Source organism: Phaethon lepturus, unplaced genomic scaffold (genome assembly GCF_000687285.1).
Source record: "Phaethon lepturus isolate BGI_N335 unplaced genomic scaffold, ASM68728v1 scaffold21237, whole genome shotgun sequence".
Lineage (NCBI taxonomy): Eukaryota > Metazoa > Chordata > Aves > Phaethontiformes > Phaethontidae > Phaethon > Phaethon lepturus.
Window position 1 is genome coordinate 1 of NW_010554311.1, and position 18,509 is coordinate 18,509.

At 39.0% G+C, this 18,509-nt stretch overlaps 1 protein-coding gene across 1 annotated transcript in view; it reads left to right on the forward strand.

Moving 5' to 3' along the window:
• Positions 1 to 637: 637 nt before the first annotated feature.
• Positions 638 to 18,509, forward strand: part of LOC104624452 (bromodomain adjacent to zinc finger domain protein 2B-like) — a gene marked incomplete at both ends in the record, with an annotated part of 21,009 nt that continues 3,137 nt past the window's right edge. Inside the window, 8 exons of the mRNA XM_010291820.1 lie at positions 638 to 703; positions 1,372 to 1,416; positions 2,893 to 2,958; positions 9,201 to 9,341; positions 10,078 to 10,332; positions 11,099 to 11,313; positions 12,675 to 12,749; positions 17,938 to 18,181. Coding sequence (XP_010290122.1) covers positions 638 to 703; positions 1,372 to 1,416; positions 2,893 to 2,958; positions 9,201 to 9,341; positions 10,078 to 10,332; positions 11,099 to 11,313; positions 12,675 to 12,749; positions 17,938 to 18,181 — 1,107 coding nt within the window. The remainder of the gene's footprint in view (positions 704 to 1,371; positions 1,417 to 2,892; positions 2,959 to 9,200; positions 9,342 to 10,077; positions 10,333 to 11,098; positions 11,314 to 12,674; positions 12,750 to 17,937; positions 18,182 to 18,509) is intronic.

An 18,509-nucleotide genomic window follows, 5' to 3' on the forward strand; every position in this document is an offset into this window, starting at 1 on the left:
TATATAGAATAAATATATAAAATATTATTATATAATAATAATATATATTAATTAATCTATATTGCAAATGTTCACTTGAGTTCCTGAGTTTTTACACAAATAGTCTTGTATTTGCTAATATTAACAGCATAACTGTGCCTTTGTTGGAAAACAAGATTGCAATAATAGGATGTTGAACCAGTATCATGCTCTGCTCTGTATGAAGTACAGTGGGCTTAAAGTACTAAGTTTATAAAAATGCTGGAAGAGACTGGTACACTATACTATTTGGCTTGTATACTAGCAAAGATAGATTTCTAGTTTCCGAGTCTCCATTCATGGAAAAAATAATGGTAATCTCTGCCATTTACATTTTATTGTTTCTATGTATACTTACTTTCTTTGTTATAATACATGTTTGTTTATAATTCCTTCAAGTGAAGGAATTTTGAATGGGACTTGAATTCCGACTTAATTCTTTAAAAGCAAATGGATTGTAAATTGATTAATAATGAAAGCTGCATTGGGGAAGAAATCTGTTGCAATGTAGATGATATGTGATGATGTTTTGAACTTTTAAAGGCATGTAACTTTATTTCTAGTTAGATTATTTTCAAGTTGTGATGGTGCTGTTGTGTGACCTGTTTTGCATGCGCAGGCAAAAAAGAAGAAGAAGGAAGAAGCAGCAAATGCCAAATTATTGGAGGCCGAAAAACGAATAAAGGTTAGTTTAGAGGAGCTCCGAATACAAGAACTGTGTTATTGTGCATAATATATCTTGATGTATGAGCAGTAAATTTGGAAGAATATTCATTGATAATGAAACTGTGAATAGAAATGGTGTATGAAGAACATGTGTACATATATTCATGTAAATACGTGGAGCATACACAGAGAGAAGTTTGCGTATGTGTGACAAAAACACACACCAACATGAATATAGAGCGAGGCAGTAATCTTTTGTGTGCCATTACCATGAGTTTTGCTTACATGACACTTGGTTTGCATAACTTAAAATGCTCGTGAAGTAACAGTATTCACAATACTCCTTTAAGCACACTGTATCAAAAAACTTCTGTTGCTTCTCAGAAAGCGTAGTCTTTTCTAGACTGTATGTATACAAGACTACAGAACTCTTACAGACATTGGAAAATAGAGTTGATATATGTACTTCTATTACTGCTTTGGCATTCTTGGTGTATTTTGACACGGAACTCCCAACTCCGTAGACTTGCTGTCGTGTGTACTATGTATACTTTGCTGGGATCAGTTTGTGGGGGCCGGGGAAGTAAGAATTTAATTCAGATGTGCTGTTTTAGGGTGGCAAAAATGTGCAACTTGGTAAATAAATTTTTGTAGATATTTTAAATACATTTCTGTTCTTTGTTTAAGGAAAAAGAGATGCGAAGGCAGCAAGCTGTTCTTCTGAAACACCAGGTTTGTATGCATTCAGTTGACCAAACAGACAGAATGCCGATTGTGAAGTACTGCTTAAGCTGGAGGGGGCGGGGTGGAATCTTCAAAATACGCCCTTTTAAAATTTCTGGGTTTGATTCCTGCACAAATTTTCTTTCACCTAATGATTTGTTGCTTTGCTTTGGTACTGGGGTCTTTTGGGGGATTATAAAGTGGTTTTATGACTTTGTGATTTCTGTTTCATAATGTTGTGCCAACTCTTTCTACCAGGAGTTGGAGAGGCATAGACTAGATATGGTATGGGTATGTTTATTTTTGTACATCTAACACCGCATTGTGATTTGGTTGTGATATGGTTGTCATAGCAATGCATAAAATGTAGCACTGGCTGCTGTCATATTACATACTGCTGCATGGCTTTACAGCACAGTGCATTGCATACATCTGCTTGTCTTGTCTGTTAAGGAAAAAAAACAAAGACATGTCCTGAACATGTGTGTAAATTTAACGTGGCAATAAATAAGTGAGGCTTTTAAACAGAAATCTATGTTACTGATGTCCCAATAGAGATTGGACTACTCTATAATATCAGTGGTTGATTAATGCGAAATTAATAGGTAGTCACTTGGATAATTTTTGCAAGCCATGTCCCATTCACTAGGAATGAATCCAAACATTTTAAATACAATTTGAATTGATGTATTCTAGAAATCAGGATGATGGCTTTCCTAAGTTTGTAAGGTACTAAGGAAATCGGTTTTCAGTCAGTGGTAAATACATAATGATATAAGTATACAGTGAAACGTTAGAATGTAATCCTAGCCTCACTGAATTAGGTGATAAAATTCCCATAGCCTTTACTGGGGCCAAGATTTACTCTACAGCTGTTAAGGCAAAAAACCCCCTTACTTAATGCTCTAGAATACAGCTCCTTAATGCATTTGAAGCTACTGACATTTCTTGAGGGACAAGCATCAGTAAATGCCAGTGTTGTTGCGTATGTATATGCGCCACCACTAGCTTCATTAAAACTGATCTAGAGCTGAGGAAATGAATCGTATTGATTTGTTGCTCGGTTACAAAAACGTTACTATTTGCAATGTTTGAAAATGACCACTTCAAAATTTCCACTGAATTGGCTATTGAAGAAGTAAATTGCAAGTTCCATAATAGCAGATGTAAGGTAACTGACCTGTTCCAGCCAACCATTATGCTTTTTGTTCTGCCAGCTTATGAAGGAGCATCACAACTGACCATAAGTAAACTTGTATGCTTCTTTTTTACACTGTCTCCATGTTCATTGCTTTACCTTTTTGCTTTTGATTGTTCTTGTATTTGCTTTCTAAACCTGAACTAAAACATGCACAGACTTGGCCATTCTTGTCCTATATTTAGTATTTACTGTGACTTGTCTATTAATGCTAAATTTGTTACTCAGCTTTTTTACTGATTTGAAAATGTGGATTAGTTTTGTTCTAATCTTACCTGCTTCAATAGGAACGAGAAAGGAGAAGACAACATATGATGCTTATGAAAGCCATGGAAGCACGTAAAAAAGCAGAAGTGAGTATTAACCTCTGAAAATTTTAAGTTTTTATGGTTTCATTCTGCAGTGATCTGTAGCAGAGCAGTGTCTTTGATGTACCTGAATGTATAATTTCTTTTGTATACGTGGCAGTCGTAGGAAAAGAAGCAATAGGTACAAATTGAAATACATGAAATTCTGTTTAAACTTAAGAAAAACTTTTTTACTTTTGAGGGTGATGGTTGAACACTGGCACAGATTGCCCAGGAAGGTTGTGGAGTTCCAGCCTGCCGTAGCTGATACTGCTCAGGGGGACAATAGCGGGGACAGGACACACACATGGATGGGGACTGGATGATCTCAAGAGGTCCCTTCCATCCTCAGTGATTCTGAGCAAGAAGCCAATAATTGCATAGTCACTTCAGAGTCCTTAGTATTTCCCCAACAGGAAGTTTTATTCTCCCCTCTTCTTCATGCTGTTCATGTGTAGAAGAAGAGCAAGGACTTCATCATACTGACTTGTCAGACTTGCTGACCAGCTTTTCCTCAGTACTTATCCAGGGGTAAAAATATACATCTCATTCCAGTCCAGGCTGCTTAGAACTTGCGGATTTTGTAGATGATTCTGGATTTGAACCACGATGAAACCAGGCAAATAGGATTATTATGCCTTAATTTTATTTTTTTCTTATTTAGCAGAAAGTACTGCTGCGCTACAGAAAGTAGATGCTTCACTGCTTGTTTTGTTGTACTAAAAAAATGTCAGAAATTCTGAACCAAGAGACAGAGTCCTAAAGTCCGAAGTGTGTATGTGTCATTTTGTGTACAGTCCTTTTACTTTGTCCATCTCTGAATCTAGTTATTTAACTTGTTTTCTTTTTCAGACACAGTGACATTAAGCTGATAACAAAAACCCTGGTTGATTTCACTTGCCAAAATTTCAGGCCTTTTTTGATGCTGATCGTCTAAGCATCTAGATTTTTTGTTCTGTCTTGCTTCTGAAAGTAAAACTATTTTCAAAATAGCTGCCCTTTCCTTATGATGAATGCTTCTTATTCTGGTGACTGCTTTCATGTATATAAATCTAGTATTAGCACAAAAGGACCTAATAACGCTTGCTTATTATGAGGATTAATGCTAAAGATTAAATACACATTCTATGCAATTAACTGGGTGTTTGTTGGGAAACTGAATTAAACTTTTCCTTTTGAAGTGCTGCAAAATGGAAGTGTTTTTCATAATTCAAATGATTACTTTCCTTACAAGTTAAGGAACTCCAGATAATTTACTTAGAGGGGGAAAAAGTATTCAAGAAACACTGGTAGTCTATATCAGCACAACCTAACCCAAAAGCCATGAAAATGTTTTCACTGAGTCGCCTAATCAGGCCTTTAACTAGTTAAATTTTACTCTTAGCCGTACTATTGCGTGAAAGACTGAAGTTCCCCTGCTAATGTAATAATGTTTTTGTAATAGAACTTGTTCTTATAACCAGTTGAGAGGTCTCAGTTTCATTAGGTTGCAGAAGGAAGTGAGGGAAAAGTCTTTAGCTTTGCCTTGAGAAGCAGTTGTAACAACAGTGCTTATGTTGTGGACTGAGGCAGCCTGGGAAAAAGCCTGTCTTACAGGAATACATCCTGCTTATTCAGGTTACGCTGCAGTAAATTAAATGTTACTGGCTAAAACAACTCAAACTTTTTTAGCTTTGTTGGTTTGACATAATACAGTAGTGTTTGTTGCATTATAGATGGTTTAAAAAAATTATATAAAAAAAAAAGTACATGATGGAATCGCATTGATGATGAAACCAGAGCTGTACAGTATGATTGATGAAACTTTTATTAGACCATGATAAACTAATTTACATCTTAATTAGTCCTGAGGCTTTCTTCAGTTTTAACTCTGATATTATCTTAAGGGGGACTGTCAATGCTAAAAATGTAATTGCTGACTTTATTTTATTTTTATGTGTTTCTCTATATCCTGAGACACTTAATCTCTGGATCCTGAGACTTTTATAAATGAAGTACAGGTAGCTAAGAGATTAAGTACAATAACCATCGTGACACCATCTAGTTGTCAAAGAAATTGTTAAAACTTTTCTCTTAGCTATGTTCATAAATTGAAATGAAAGTGACAGACCAAAACAAAGAAAAATTGAATAATACTTCAGTGCAAGGAGGAATTTCAGGGTTAACACTTAAGCTGACTAGGAAAGGTGCCCTCCTAGATTTCTTGTTTGTAAACAGAGAGGGTCTCGTGGGCAAAGTGGCGATTGGTGGCTGTCATCGTCACAGTGACCATGTGAGTGTCAAATCATTGGCAATAGGAGGGGAAAAAAGCCAGCAAAACTTTGACCTTGGGTGTGGGGAGAGGAGGCTTTGGGCTGCTGAAGGAGCTAGTTCGTAAGGACCCCTGGGAGTCTGCTCTTGAAGGTGTTGGGGTTCATGAATGGTGATTGCGAGCGGAGCAGCAGGCAATTCCAAAGTGTGGGAAGTCAAGCAAGTGGGGCAGAAGGCTGGCTTGGCTGAGCAGGGGTATTGTTCTAGAACTTAGGTGAAAATGGGAGGTGTATGGACATTGGAAGCAAGGACAGGTGACATGGGAGGACTATTGGGATGCTGTTGGTCGTTGTAGGGAGAAAATTCTTGCGGCCAAAGCTCGATTAAGAGTTCAAGCTGGCTAGTAGTGTGAAGGACAACAAAAAGAGCTTTTAAAAATATGTTAACAGCAAAAGGAGGATCAGAGGTGACACTGGTCTGTTACTTGATGAGGTCAGTCACCTCACAAATGGGGATGTAGAAAAAGTAGAGACATTTAATACCTTCTTTGCCTTTGTCTTTAACACTGATGATGGCCCTGGGATCCCTGGAGCCCTATGTTGGAAGACCGTGACTGGGTGGATGATAAATTCGCACTGACTCTGAACATGTTGGAGACTCGGTGCTCCAGCTGCATGTGCATTAGGCTCTAGGGCCCAATGGGATTCATCCCAGGGTACTCAAAGAGCCTGCTTATTTTATTGTGGGACCTCTCTCCGTTGTTTTTCAATGGTCTTGGGAATTGGGCGAAGTCCCAGTCAAATGGAAGCTGGCAAATGTTGTCCCAATTTCAAGAAGGCAAAGAAGACAGACCCTGGTAATTACTGACAATGTCAGTCTCACTTCAGTGCCTGGTAAAATTATGGAGAAGGTTATTGTGGGGGTTACTGAAAACCACCTGAGAGACATTGCAGTCATTGGTCATAGCCTGCATGGGTTTATGAAAGGAAAGTCCTGCTTAACCAACTTAATTTCCTTTTATGACAATGTCACCTATCTAGTTGACCAAGGGAAGCCAGTAGATGTGTGGTGGTTTTTGTTTCGGGGCTTGTTTGTTTGTTTGTGGTTTTTGTATTTTTTTTTAATTGTAAGCAGGGTTTTGGTACTGCCTCTCACAGCATCCTTCAGGACAACATGTCCAGTGTACAACTAGACAAGTGCATAATACGTTGGGTGAACAGTTGGCTGATGGGTCAGGCTCAAAGAATTCTAATTAATTAGGTCACATTAATTAGGTCACATCAATCAGGCTGGCGGCCAGTCACCAGTGGAGTTCCCCAGGGCTCAGTTTTAGGGCCAGTGCTCTTCGATGTTTTTATAAATGATCCCGATGCAGGAGTCGAATGTACATTAAGTAAATTTACTCAACGGTACTAAACTAGGAGGAGCTGCGGACTCGAAGGGTAGAGAGGCCTGACAGTGAGATCTGGACAGACTAGAGAGCTGGGCAATCACCAGCCATACAAAATTTAACAAGAGCAAGTGCCAGATTTTCCACCTGGGACAGGGTAATATCATCTAGGCCAAGCCCCTGCCATGAGCAGGGACATCTTCAGCTACATCAGGTTGCTCAGAGCCCCGTCCAGCCTGACCTGGGATGTCTCCAGGGATGGAGCATCGTCCACCTCTCTGGGCAACCTGGGCCAGGGGTTCACCACCCTTGTTGTCAAAAATTTCTTCCTTAGGTCTAGTTGAAATCTGATCTCTTTTAGTTTAAAACCATCACCCCTTGTCCTACCACAAGAGGCCCTGCTAAACAGTCTGTCCCCACCTCTCTCCTCAGCCCCTCTCAGCCCCGGCAGCTGCAGGAAGGTCTCCCCGGAGCCTTCTCTGCTCCAGGCTGAGCCCCCCCAGCTCTCCCAGCCTGTCCTCCCAGCAGAGCTGTTCCAGCCCTCGGAGCGTTGCTGGGGCCTCCTCTGGCCCCGCTCCAGCAGGTCCGTGTCTCTCCTGTGCCGAGGGCTCCAGAGCTGGACGCCGCCCTGCCGAGGGGTCTCCCCAGAGCGGGGCAGAGGGGCAGGATCCCCTCCCTCGCCCTGCTGGCCACGTGGCTTTGGGTGCAGCCCAGGACACAGCTGGCCTTCTGGGCTGCGAGCGCACATACAGCTTTTCATCCACCAAGGTTTGCACTTCTAATCATAACTGCAAATTAATATGTTGCCAGTTAAATATCCATATGTACTTCTCGTGGTTTTTTTCTGGCATAGTATGTTTCTAGGTGTCAAAAACAAGTTGTAGGAAATGCCAGTTGGCTTTGAGACCTTGACACAGGTTAAGATAAAAGGCAATGAACCAATTACAAAACAATGTCAGGGAATATTTTCCATTTCAAAAAGTTACCAATTTTGTGTGCTGCTTTTAGTGTGTTGTGATTTTCCATACAAGGTATATGCTGGTAAAGGGAGAAAACCATGAATAAGCAGTGTGGCCCATCAGAGATAGGAGGGCCTGCGTTGTCAGGACAGAGGGTGCTTACACAGCCGCAGAGCAGCAGCTGGGCAGATGAGCGGGTCTGTATGTGACTGCTTTTTTTCTGCTGGTGTAAGGTTGCTGGTCCAAACGTGTTCTTTGTGCCCAGCCTTGGACTCTATCTTGCCTAAAATGCACTAAAGACTGTAGTAGTAGAGGTCATTGTCACAGAATCACAGAATCATTAGTCTTGGAAAACATCTTTAAGATCATCAAGTCCAACTACCAACCCATCACCACCATGCCCGCTAACCATGGCCCCCTAAACTAGTTATCAAGTGCTCTGTGCAGTCATAGTGTTTAGGCACAGTTATCACCAGTGGTCTAGTAATACTCAGTATAGAATCAAAAGGAAGAATAAAAATTTACGGGGCCTGACAGAACTATACAGCAAAGTCGGCAGTAAATCCTGTTCTGCAAATGTAACCGAGTCCTGACTTAGTTACAGACCATAGTCTTTATTTATGCAAAATTTGGTAGTAGTAAACTGAAGAGACTGGAGTGACCTCTTAAACTGACAGAATAATGGGGAGGGATTCTGAACAATATGAACCAGCTTAGCTTGGCTCTTTAGCCCTTCTGTGTCCACAGGTGAAAAGCGCGTATAGTGTCTTCACCATTATATTGTGTCAGGTTCTTAGGTCGTGACAAAAACAAGCTTACGCCCCAACCCCGTATCGGTTGCGCAGAGGTACGTAAGGCATTGCGTAGGCCAGCGGATCGGCGCGGGGCGTGTGACAGCAGAACCCCTGGAGTCGGGGTGGGAAAGGCACCCAGAGCTCCAGATTCAGGGCCAGTCTTGGCAGGTGAGAGAGACTGTTAATAGAGCCTTCTGTATGGGATCGATGGAGAGGGTGTTGGAAGAGAAGAAGAATAGGTGCTTGGCTTCTCACTTGATTACCTCTGTGTTCTTGTGCACCGAACGAGGTATTAATGACTGTTTAGTTTTCAGATTGCGTGCTAAGCGTGTGGTAGTTCAAGGCCAGAAGCTACGTGTGTTGAAAGGACAAGTTGTGTTTTATAAGCTGTTCATATCCAGTTTATGTGGGAATTTTTAAACTGTGTGTTATCCAGAGAGGTCTTCCCAGCTGCTGTTTTCTTGAGTGGTCTCTGCTTCAGCAGATGCATGTTGATGACACTGGTGTGTAAGCGGGGCCTTTAAAATCGGATGCCTTGCGTGTATGGCTGTTCTTTACCATATTTTCACTTGGTTATCTTTCTGAAATGGTACTGCTAAGAATCTTTCAGTATAAACATACTCAATGCCCATTTCCATGTGGACAGGAGAGGAAAAAAGTGAGTCTTTCGTTTGCTCACAAATTCAATTTAGAATTACAGTTCTACTGTAGTTTCCCCCTTCCCTTGAATGCAGGTTCCTTAATTGCTGTGGTAATTATTAAGATTATGTAAGTAGTGCTTTTCAAATTTTTAGATTATTCCATTGTAAGTGTAATATATGGGTTTTATTTTCTGCTCTTTTAATCCTACTTAAGGAAAAGGAGCGGTTGAAGCAAGAGAAACGCGATGAAAAAAGATTAAATAAAGAACGTAAACTGGAGCAGAGAAGATTGGAGTTAGAAATGGCAAAGGAGCTAAAGAAGCCTAACGAAGATATGTGCTTAGCAGACCAGAAGGTAATCATAATAATGTAAACTTACTTTCTTGCCTCTTGTTTCTGTATTTTGCCATTGTGACAATAACTTCTTTTCTTGCAGCCACTCCCAAAGCATTCAGGTTTTAGTCTAGATAATTAGATAAATATTTGAAACACTAACACAGCATATGTTTAGGTAATTAAAAGCATTTTGTTTAAAAGTGGCCTGCTTCCTAAAAAGCACTTGCATGATTGCTTGAAAAAAAAATCACTTACTCTGAGTTATTTTTTATAGCAGGAACGTACATCATGTCTAAGTACATAGGCACTAGATACAGCTTTTCTCTTATGAGCAAGTATTCTAAGCTGTTGCTCAAAAAAGTTACTCTCCCAGTCTTCTGTGTTTAGTTCTTGTCCTTCAGGACTTGACATACCTCAGGTTCAAGACCTCTTTGTTCCAGAGAATTCCGCCCCCCTATGTACCCCAAATATTTTTACACTACCTTTTTATAATATTTTGGCTCAGAATAGAGCCTGAGAGCATCTTCTTGCCAAAAATTGTTAATCTCTTGCCTCCTGTAATATATCAAAAGGTAAATGTGCTTCAGCTTTAAATTAAATTGGGTGGGACGAGGCGGAGGGCAGCTTCTCTATAGCATTGGTGATTGCTGTAGGTCGTATGGAACTATCAGCCAATTTCTCTAGCGAGTATCAAAAAAAGAGTTTTCTTTTGAAATACAATGCTCAATCTTTCGTTGTTTTTCTTTACTTTTCAGCCTTTGCCAGAGTTGCCTCGCATCCCAGGCCTTGTTCTCAATGGAAGCACATTTTCAGATTGTCTCATGGTAGTGCAGTTCTTGTGTAACTTTGGTAAAGTTCTTGGCTTTGATGTGAATGTGGATGTCCCTTCCCTGAGCGTTCTGCAAGAGGGTTTGCTAAACATCGGGGACAGCATGGGAGAAGTACAAGACTTGCTTGTAAAGCTTGTCTCTGCAGCTGTTTGTGATCCAGGACTTGTTACAGGATACAAGGTAAAAAACAGAGGAGGAAAAATAATGCATAGTAAACACCATATATTTATGAATGTATTCTTCATAAAGCGTTTTTGACACCTCTCTCATTTGGATTTCCATTCTCTTTCCTAATTCTTCTTTTTGATGTCACTCTTCTAATGCTACTCAAAGACTTTCTGTGCCCTGTCAGCCTTCCCACTTTCCAGAAGTGATGTATTTCTGGGCATTTTCTCTGCCATCCCCCATTTTTATTTGGACCTCTTGTAGGGCACTATCACATCTGTGGCAGTGTCTTCTAACTCTTTTTTTTTTCTTTCCCCTTTCATTCTTGCCCTCATGTTATGCTCTCACTGAATCTTGCCATTTCTTTCTCCAAAGTCTGCTCTCTCTGTCACTTTATCAAAACTGTTTAATTCGTGATTCTCTTTCTTCTTAGCCTTCTTTTTCAAGCCAACATAGCTCTTTTCTACTGTAGAACTCTACATAGTGTGATTGTACAAAACAGTATTCATCAAGTTCCAGCTGGACCATGTCTTGTTGCATTTAACCTATTTCATGAATATTAGTAGTATCTCTGTTCTTAAAAACTTGGAGGTAGAGACATTCTAATTTGTTACTTTATTCAAGATTTACATTTGATTAGTTTTAAAGCAAAGTCCTGATTAAAATGCTTACGTAAAAATGCAAACAAACCCACCCCTCTGTTTTGCAAACAATAGTATAGCTTGCAGAGAAGAATAGTATTTTTAAATGTGATGGTTTGAAATGTCTTTATTCTTTTTAGGCTAAAACTATTCTTGGGGAGCACTTACTGAATGTTGGTATCAATCGAGATAATGTGTCCGAGATTCTGCAGTTATTCATGGAGGCTCACTGTGGGCAAACTGAGCTGACAGAGAGCTTGAAGACAACAGCTTTTCAGGCACATACTCCAGCTCAGAAAGCATCAGTACTCGCTTTTCTTGTCAATGAGTTAGCATGCAGCAAAAGTGTAGTAAGGTAAGATTTTTCCCAAGCAAGTCTGTAAAAATAAAATTGTATAAATGTTACAGTTCAAAAATACGGTATACACTGTTACAGGAGGAGTCTTGATGTTCTTATAATGAAAGCTAAAATTTGCTATGTTACTGCTCTTATCTTTATGTACTTCTGATACAATGGAAGAGTAGAACTTTCCTATGTCTGATCTGTAATCTTGTTTTCAAAGCTAGCACCAAAATTTCTCCAGCTATTTTCAGAGTAAAAGATGAGGTTGATGACAAAGAAATTTACTAGATATCCTAGGGAATGATTTAGAAGAGTTATGTAAGGGTTCTGCAGTACTCTGTTTTCCCTCTTTTCCTTCTGTTCTTAATACCTCTCTTGTCCAAATACTTTAACTAGGACCATAAGCTGAGTTGGCAAGCCTGATTTATCATGGTAGTAATTTAAGAAATTAATACTTAATTTGTGGTCAGTAATGTACAGCATTTCATAATTAAAAACCACTATGTTAAACAACATTGTAAAGCCCTACAATATGCCATAAAAACTTAGGAAATGCCAGTCTTTGGGATACCTATACCTCCGTGTACTAACTTACTGTGGAAAAGTCTTTTATCACCTAGCTGAGGGCTGTTCTGTTTCATGGTGATTCTGCTGCTTTTGGTATACTGTGCTGCAGCAGTGAATCTGGGTTGTGTAAGTTCAAGAATGAAAGAGACGCTTCATGTTTTCCAAAGTTGAAAAATAGCAGAAGTGGGCAGTGCAAGCGCTGTGCATGTACTGTGCAAGACAGTTCATCTGTGTTAATCAAAGTCATCATAGTAAGAAACTTTATCTTATTGCTGATGACCAACTGTTAAGTCAAATTTGTAGAAATGATCATTCAGAACTTGAGTTTCAGGTTTTCATCATAGAAAACAACTAGAACCTGCTAAATTGTTGAGGCTGGGATGTCTCAGAATTGGGCTCACAGACAGCACTTTATTGGTGCTTCAGTTTCTGCAGCGACAAATGAATGTTAGTTTGTAGATCACGTGGATTCTAGGTAGAATACCATAGATATAGCAGTGAAAACTTTGTTTTCAGTGCAGGGCTAGATGCTTGTGGCAAATACATCTGGAGGCTTGACACTGAATTGGAAATATGGAAAGAAAGCTTACGTGATACTGTAAATAAAGACTACCTGACATAGGTACAGCAGTATGCCAACATACAGTTGGCATTCCTAGTATTGGAATTTCTTAGCTTTGAAATTATTCATTTTGAATTTTAAACATTTTTCCAAGATAGTTCTTTGAGACGAAGTATCTGTACATAAACGTCTGTCAGAAAAAATGTGTAAGTTGGCGGTTAATGGATTATTTTATCTTTGACAGTGAAATTGATAAAAACATTGATTATATGTCAAACTTAAGGAGAGATAAATGGATGGTTGAAGGCAAACTTCGGAAGTAAGTTTCATTTCTTTAAATATTATAATATATTGCTTTTTTGCATTTGCTCAGATATTGTACTCTATAGGCAATTGGTTCTAAGGACAAAATTAGCTGATGCAATTACAGATTTACCAAGAAGTTAGTAACTGAACTGCTTAATTCAGATGGATGTGGATTTAGAATGGTGCAGCACCAGTCTTCTACAATCTATTAAAGATGCATGACATTCAGAGGGTTGGTGTGCCTCAGAATTGGAGCAACGTCAAGTCCATTTTTTATTCTTTGGAAGAAAGTAAAAATTTTTTTATTGGAATGTTACTGGAGCTGTCAGATCACTATTGACATTATCAAAGTTTATTTGGACCTACCATAATTACCAATGTTCATTCTGAAAGACATTTTAAGAAGACATGACTTTCATACAATTACTAATCGAATTTTGCAAATTTATATTGCATTACCTTAGGGTTCCCCATCTGTCAATGTTGCATTGTTCCCTATAGCTAGGGTTCATATGTAGAATGCGAACTTTGAGATATTTTTTCATATGTTTATTTAAGGTAAAATTGGAATTTTTTAAGGGTTGTCAGTTTTGTATCCACTGTTCTCCCATTCTACAAGACAAAATTCCATACAGCAAGCTAATGGCTCCAGCTACCAGGAAGCTAGAAGGCACAGAGTTCATGAATCACAGGGGGTAAAAATATATAGCCAGATTCTACTTTCTTTTTTTTTCTTAGTCATCTTTACCTCTTACTAGGAACGGTGAATCCTTTCTTAGTCCTCGCTTTAGGTACTTGTGTTTCTAATCTTATGTCTCCCTTTTTTCCCTTTGATGTATCTCAGAAGGAAGAAGGAAAGAAGTAAAGAAGAAGGACAAGAGGGAGGTAGAGGAAAAAATTAGACCAATAAAAAGAAATTATCTACTAATACTGCAGATCCCAGTCTGCGCAGGCTTAATATATTTTATCTTTAAGGATAATCCAAATACCTTTTCCTGTCTTCATCTGTATCCCTTCTGTGGGATGTTGTTTAAAAGTGTATCTGAATGTCTGATGTAGCCAACTGTCCGCTAGCAGAATGGGACCCTTACCTGTCCTTGTCTCCTTAGGGAATGCTTAGTCTTTCTCTCCCTCCATCAAACTGTAAGTACTTGTAGATGTAGGATCGTCCCTTTTCCTCATGATCTCTCTTTCTTCCCTTTCAAATAGTGGGCATAATATGCAGAACTCCCAAGCCCCTCTTCCTTTCTACAATCATTTTTCTATTTCTTGTGTTTTCCCTTCATGTGTGGATTTCAGGTTCCAGTAGTGCTGGCCCTGTTTTCCAGTGTAAGTATCAAGCAAGTGCTCAGAAACGTTGTTCTTCCATGTCTTTGAGTTCACTGGACTTGATTCCTTCTCTCTTATCTTTGGTTCAAAATCTTTGGATTTCCCACTGGTTTTCTGATGAACTCTGAGAAGCTTTTTAGAGGAGCCTTCTTTGATCAATTTTAAACAATGTTTTCTTCTTTAGTACATCCGTTGGTGTTTTTCATAAACTCTTACAGTGTTCTGGGGCTTCTGAAAAGAAATAGGTCCATTTCAGTCTTCTGTTTTGGTCTTTCTTTCTGCTTCCAGGCTTCATTCTTATGCATGTTATCTTCCCCATTCATTTCAAAGCTCAGTCTAGTTTTTAAGCATCCTATTCCCAGACAGTTTTACATAGGAATATCTGGTTTCTTGACTACTCGCCATGTGATCAACAGATGTGTACTCTTTTCATATGCATACAGACTTTACAAGCCCATCCTGTGTGGGAAGTGTATAGTGGCAGGATAACATGCTGAGGAGTGGGTTTATTTCATCTCAGCCTGGCTTGCCAGTGTTTGTTTTGGTAAATCTTCATGCCACTATGTCCAGACTGCCTTGAAGTTTATGCAGGTGGGATGAGGAAAGATTCTACCTGTATCAGAAGTTATCACGACGTGATTTTTTTTATGCTTATGTTATCACTTTTTATGAGATTGGCTCCTCAACTGGGTATCGGGGTATGGGGAAGGCGGGGGGAAGAGAAGCTCTGTGTGTAAGGTACAAAAAAGCAATGCTAAAATCCCAACTGGAAAAAAGAAGCATTGTATCAAAGCCTATAGGGATGCTGCCACACACACCACCCCCTCTTAAGGATATTGAGCAAAATTCCTTGATAAGTATGAGATTCATGGTTGGAAACGGAATTCGGAGCTGCCTGGACTGTTTCTGCTGGGCTGATGGTCAGTGAGAGGTTGCATCTCATTCCTTCTCTATCACATTTAGGATGTGAATCTTGATATTCATCACCATTTTTGTGAAGGCACCTGTCTCATACAAGAAATTCATCTTTCTTTGTGCTTTCTGTATCACAATTCTAGTCAGACTACTGTCTCATCTGAGAGGATTCAGCTGTTTTTTAACTGGATAATCATAATCTCAGTGTCTCCTTTTCCATTACATGTTTTGTCCTTGGCATCTCTTGTGCAGCTTGATCAATATAAAAGGGAATAAAAATGAAATATAGCTACTTAAAGGATTAGGTAGTAGCTGTTTCTTTACAAGACTTGAAATACTGCAGAACAAGTTTTTTCACTGCAACAATGTTCTTTCTAACATGCCAGTATTACGGCATACTCCTTATAAGTTAATTTATTTGCAGTAAGGCCGCCTCAACTGTAAATGATGATGGTATATCAAAAGCAGTGTTACATGAGGGGAGAAATTACACCCTGAGTTTGGATAGGAGGTGGTAATACTGATTTGTGAAACTCTCATTTTTTGAGACCTAAGCTGAAGTACGTTAAAAGTGCGATGTTTAGAATTTCTTTCCTTTGCTGCTACTTATGTGCAAAAATTACGAGGAATGCATGAAAATTAAGTAAAAAAGTGAATTTCCCTTTTATGATCTAGTAAACATTACAGATTAGATTAGAGCAGGGTTAGGTGACACATCTGATTGTCTGATGGGCCACCCACTCTTTTTGTAGGCCAGTAGACTTTATAATTCTCAATAGATACAATTATATTTTAAATACCATTCTCTCAATAGTTGCAGATGTCGTTTTGGTATATACATGAAAGTGAGAAGGATGAAACAGTTTTGTAAGTGAAGGTTTTCTTCTCTCAGTGAGCCATAGGTCTAGGTAGCAGCAGGAAAATTACGCTAGCTCTTGAATTACCAGAGCGTTTTTTAAGTTACACTCTCATTGGTTTCTGTCTCTAGGCTACTTCAGATACAGACTGCTGCTGCTACGCAGCCTACGCTGCTATTAAAGGAGAACATCCTTGATTCATTTCCATCCTTGTAATTTGTAGTGTCATGCAGGCTACCTTTAGTGCTTGACAGCACTGTATCTCTGTTTTTGCTTCCAGCAAAAGTAACCTTTTTTGCTGCTTCTAATTTCTTTCATGTATATGAAAGAGGTGTTTGCTGGTCATTGAGCTTCCACCTGCCAGCTTTATTATTGAGTTGTCTTCAAGATTATCTTGGTCTAATTTGTCTCTAAGATTGTCCAGTCACACAGTAGTCAATCCAGTCATTGACTAGTGGCTTTGTTTCATAGTTAATTCCTGTGTATAGGCAGGAATTTCCAGTTCGGATGAAGAGGACTTGATGGTTTGAAGTTACTCTCATAACAAGGAAATTTTTTTCCTAAAAAAACCTTAACTCAGTGGCAGCCTGAGTAATATTGATACTTAGTGGGACTAAGGCTTTTTGCACCAGACCTGAAAATGTTACTTGCTTCCAAATTCATTGGAAGGCTTGAGAAATTTTTTAATTTAAAAATATTTTTAATTGCTAAAATAGCTAAAAATCCATTTGTATTGCAAAAAATAAAAGTGTAAAACTTCCTAAATTCTTCAGTGGATTAACAGCTGCATTAAAAAAAAGAACACCCACCCCTCTCACCCCTCCCCACCCCTACCCCCCCCAAAAACCCAACCAAACCTGAAGCCCAGCTGTTTTCAAGCAAACAGAAGGTCCCTTGTTAATTCTTGCTAAGAGTCTTTTTAAAAAGTGCTGCTACCAATTGAGCAGTGACAGCTTCATTTAAATCTGTGCTGTTGTGCACTGGCTTTGTTTATCGGCATCTTAGAAGGCTGATACGTTTGTCAGTGTGCCCAGTAGCCAGTATTTCTGCAACACTCATCGTACTTGTAGCCACTTGCTGTATGGAATATTGTTTTGTAGGATGGGAAGAGAGAGAAGTACGACAAGGAAAAATTACATACTGGTAATTGTGTTTGTCGTTACCGTTCTACTTTTCCCATCCTACCTTCTTCCAGTCATCTCTTGCAAAAATCTTTGTCTTTTCTGCACGTTTATGAATCTCTTCTAAGACGGTTGCGTTTTTGCTCTGCGTTATAAGTGACTGGTTAGGCCTGGCTATTTACACCTCCTGTGATTCAGCATGTTTGCCTGCTAGCTCCCTGATAGGTGGAACTGTAATTTTTGCTGTGTGGAATCTTGTCTTATAGGGTTTGTATAGAAGAAGAAGCTCTACTACAACCATAATTACTGGTATGTAAGTTTCCCTTTTCTTTCATAAAGGAAAGTGAGAGTTTGATTGAGGTACCCCCTAGTAGTTCAGGTAGCCAAGATTTCTCAGAACAGGAAGTATGTCCTAGAATAAAAAGATGAGTCAAAGAACTAAAATCAAATAACATATAATAAATTAAAAATGTATTAAAATCTGAAATGAAAAAAATAATGTTTTAATCCAACCTTGCTGTTGCCATGCAAATGTAAATAATTTCATACTTCCAACTGAGGATTTCTGTCTTGCCTTCCCCGCCGCCGCCCCCCCCCCCCCCAGTATTCTGTGATTGTATTCTTAAATGCATAAAACAAAAGATAAAGAAGTTGAAATGGTTCTTTCTTCTAATTGTCTTTCCTGACTTTTCAAAATCCCTCTTGTGTTTCATTTCTTCTAAACAGTTACGCAGTAAAATTCACCTGGGAGAAATAGAAACTCTATTCAGAACTGAATAAGTGGCTTAAGGGGTTTTATAACCTGAATTTTTCTTGTTGACTAATGGCAATAAATATTGAGAAACTGCAATATTGTATTAGAACAGAAGAGCTAATTGGGATCTAAAATTCAGTTATTTACTTTCAATCACGTAGGAAGAAAGGTATGTTTCTGCTACAGACATACTCCATAATTTCACCCCTTGTCATGTGTTTCAAGGCTTAGAATCATTCATGCCAAGAAAACTGGCAAAAGAGATGCCACGGGAGGTGGTGACATAGGAGAGGAGCAGCACTCCTTGGAAACACCAACACCAGGCCGCAAGCGCAGACGAAAGGGCGGGGACAGTGATTATGATGATGATGACGATGATGACAGTGATGATCAGGCAGATGATGATGATGAGGATGAAGAGGACAAAGAAGATAAAAAAGGAAAGAAGGCAGAAGTTTGTGAGGAAGAGGTGGGGGATTTTAAGTATCGTGAAACTTAATTCACTAATAAGTTAGAACTTGTTTTCCTTCTGTTTCTCTGCAATATGGCACTGCTTCCCCAAATTTTCACAATACAAAGGGAAGGAAGAATAATTTACCTCCAATATTTTTAAACTTTGGGAATAAGTTTATTTTCCAGAGTATTTTTTCTTTTTTTGATAGCTATTACAGTATGGGTTGGTGGGGTGTGGTGGGGTTTCTTGTTTGTTTGTTTGCGGTTTTGTTGGTGGGTTTTTTGTGTGTGGGTTTTTTGTTTGTTTGTTTGTTTGTTTTTTTTTTCCTTTTGGGTTTGTCCCC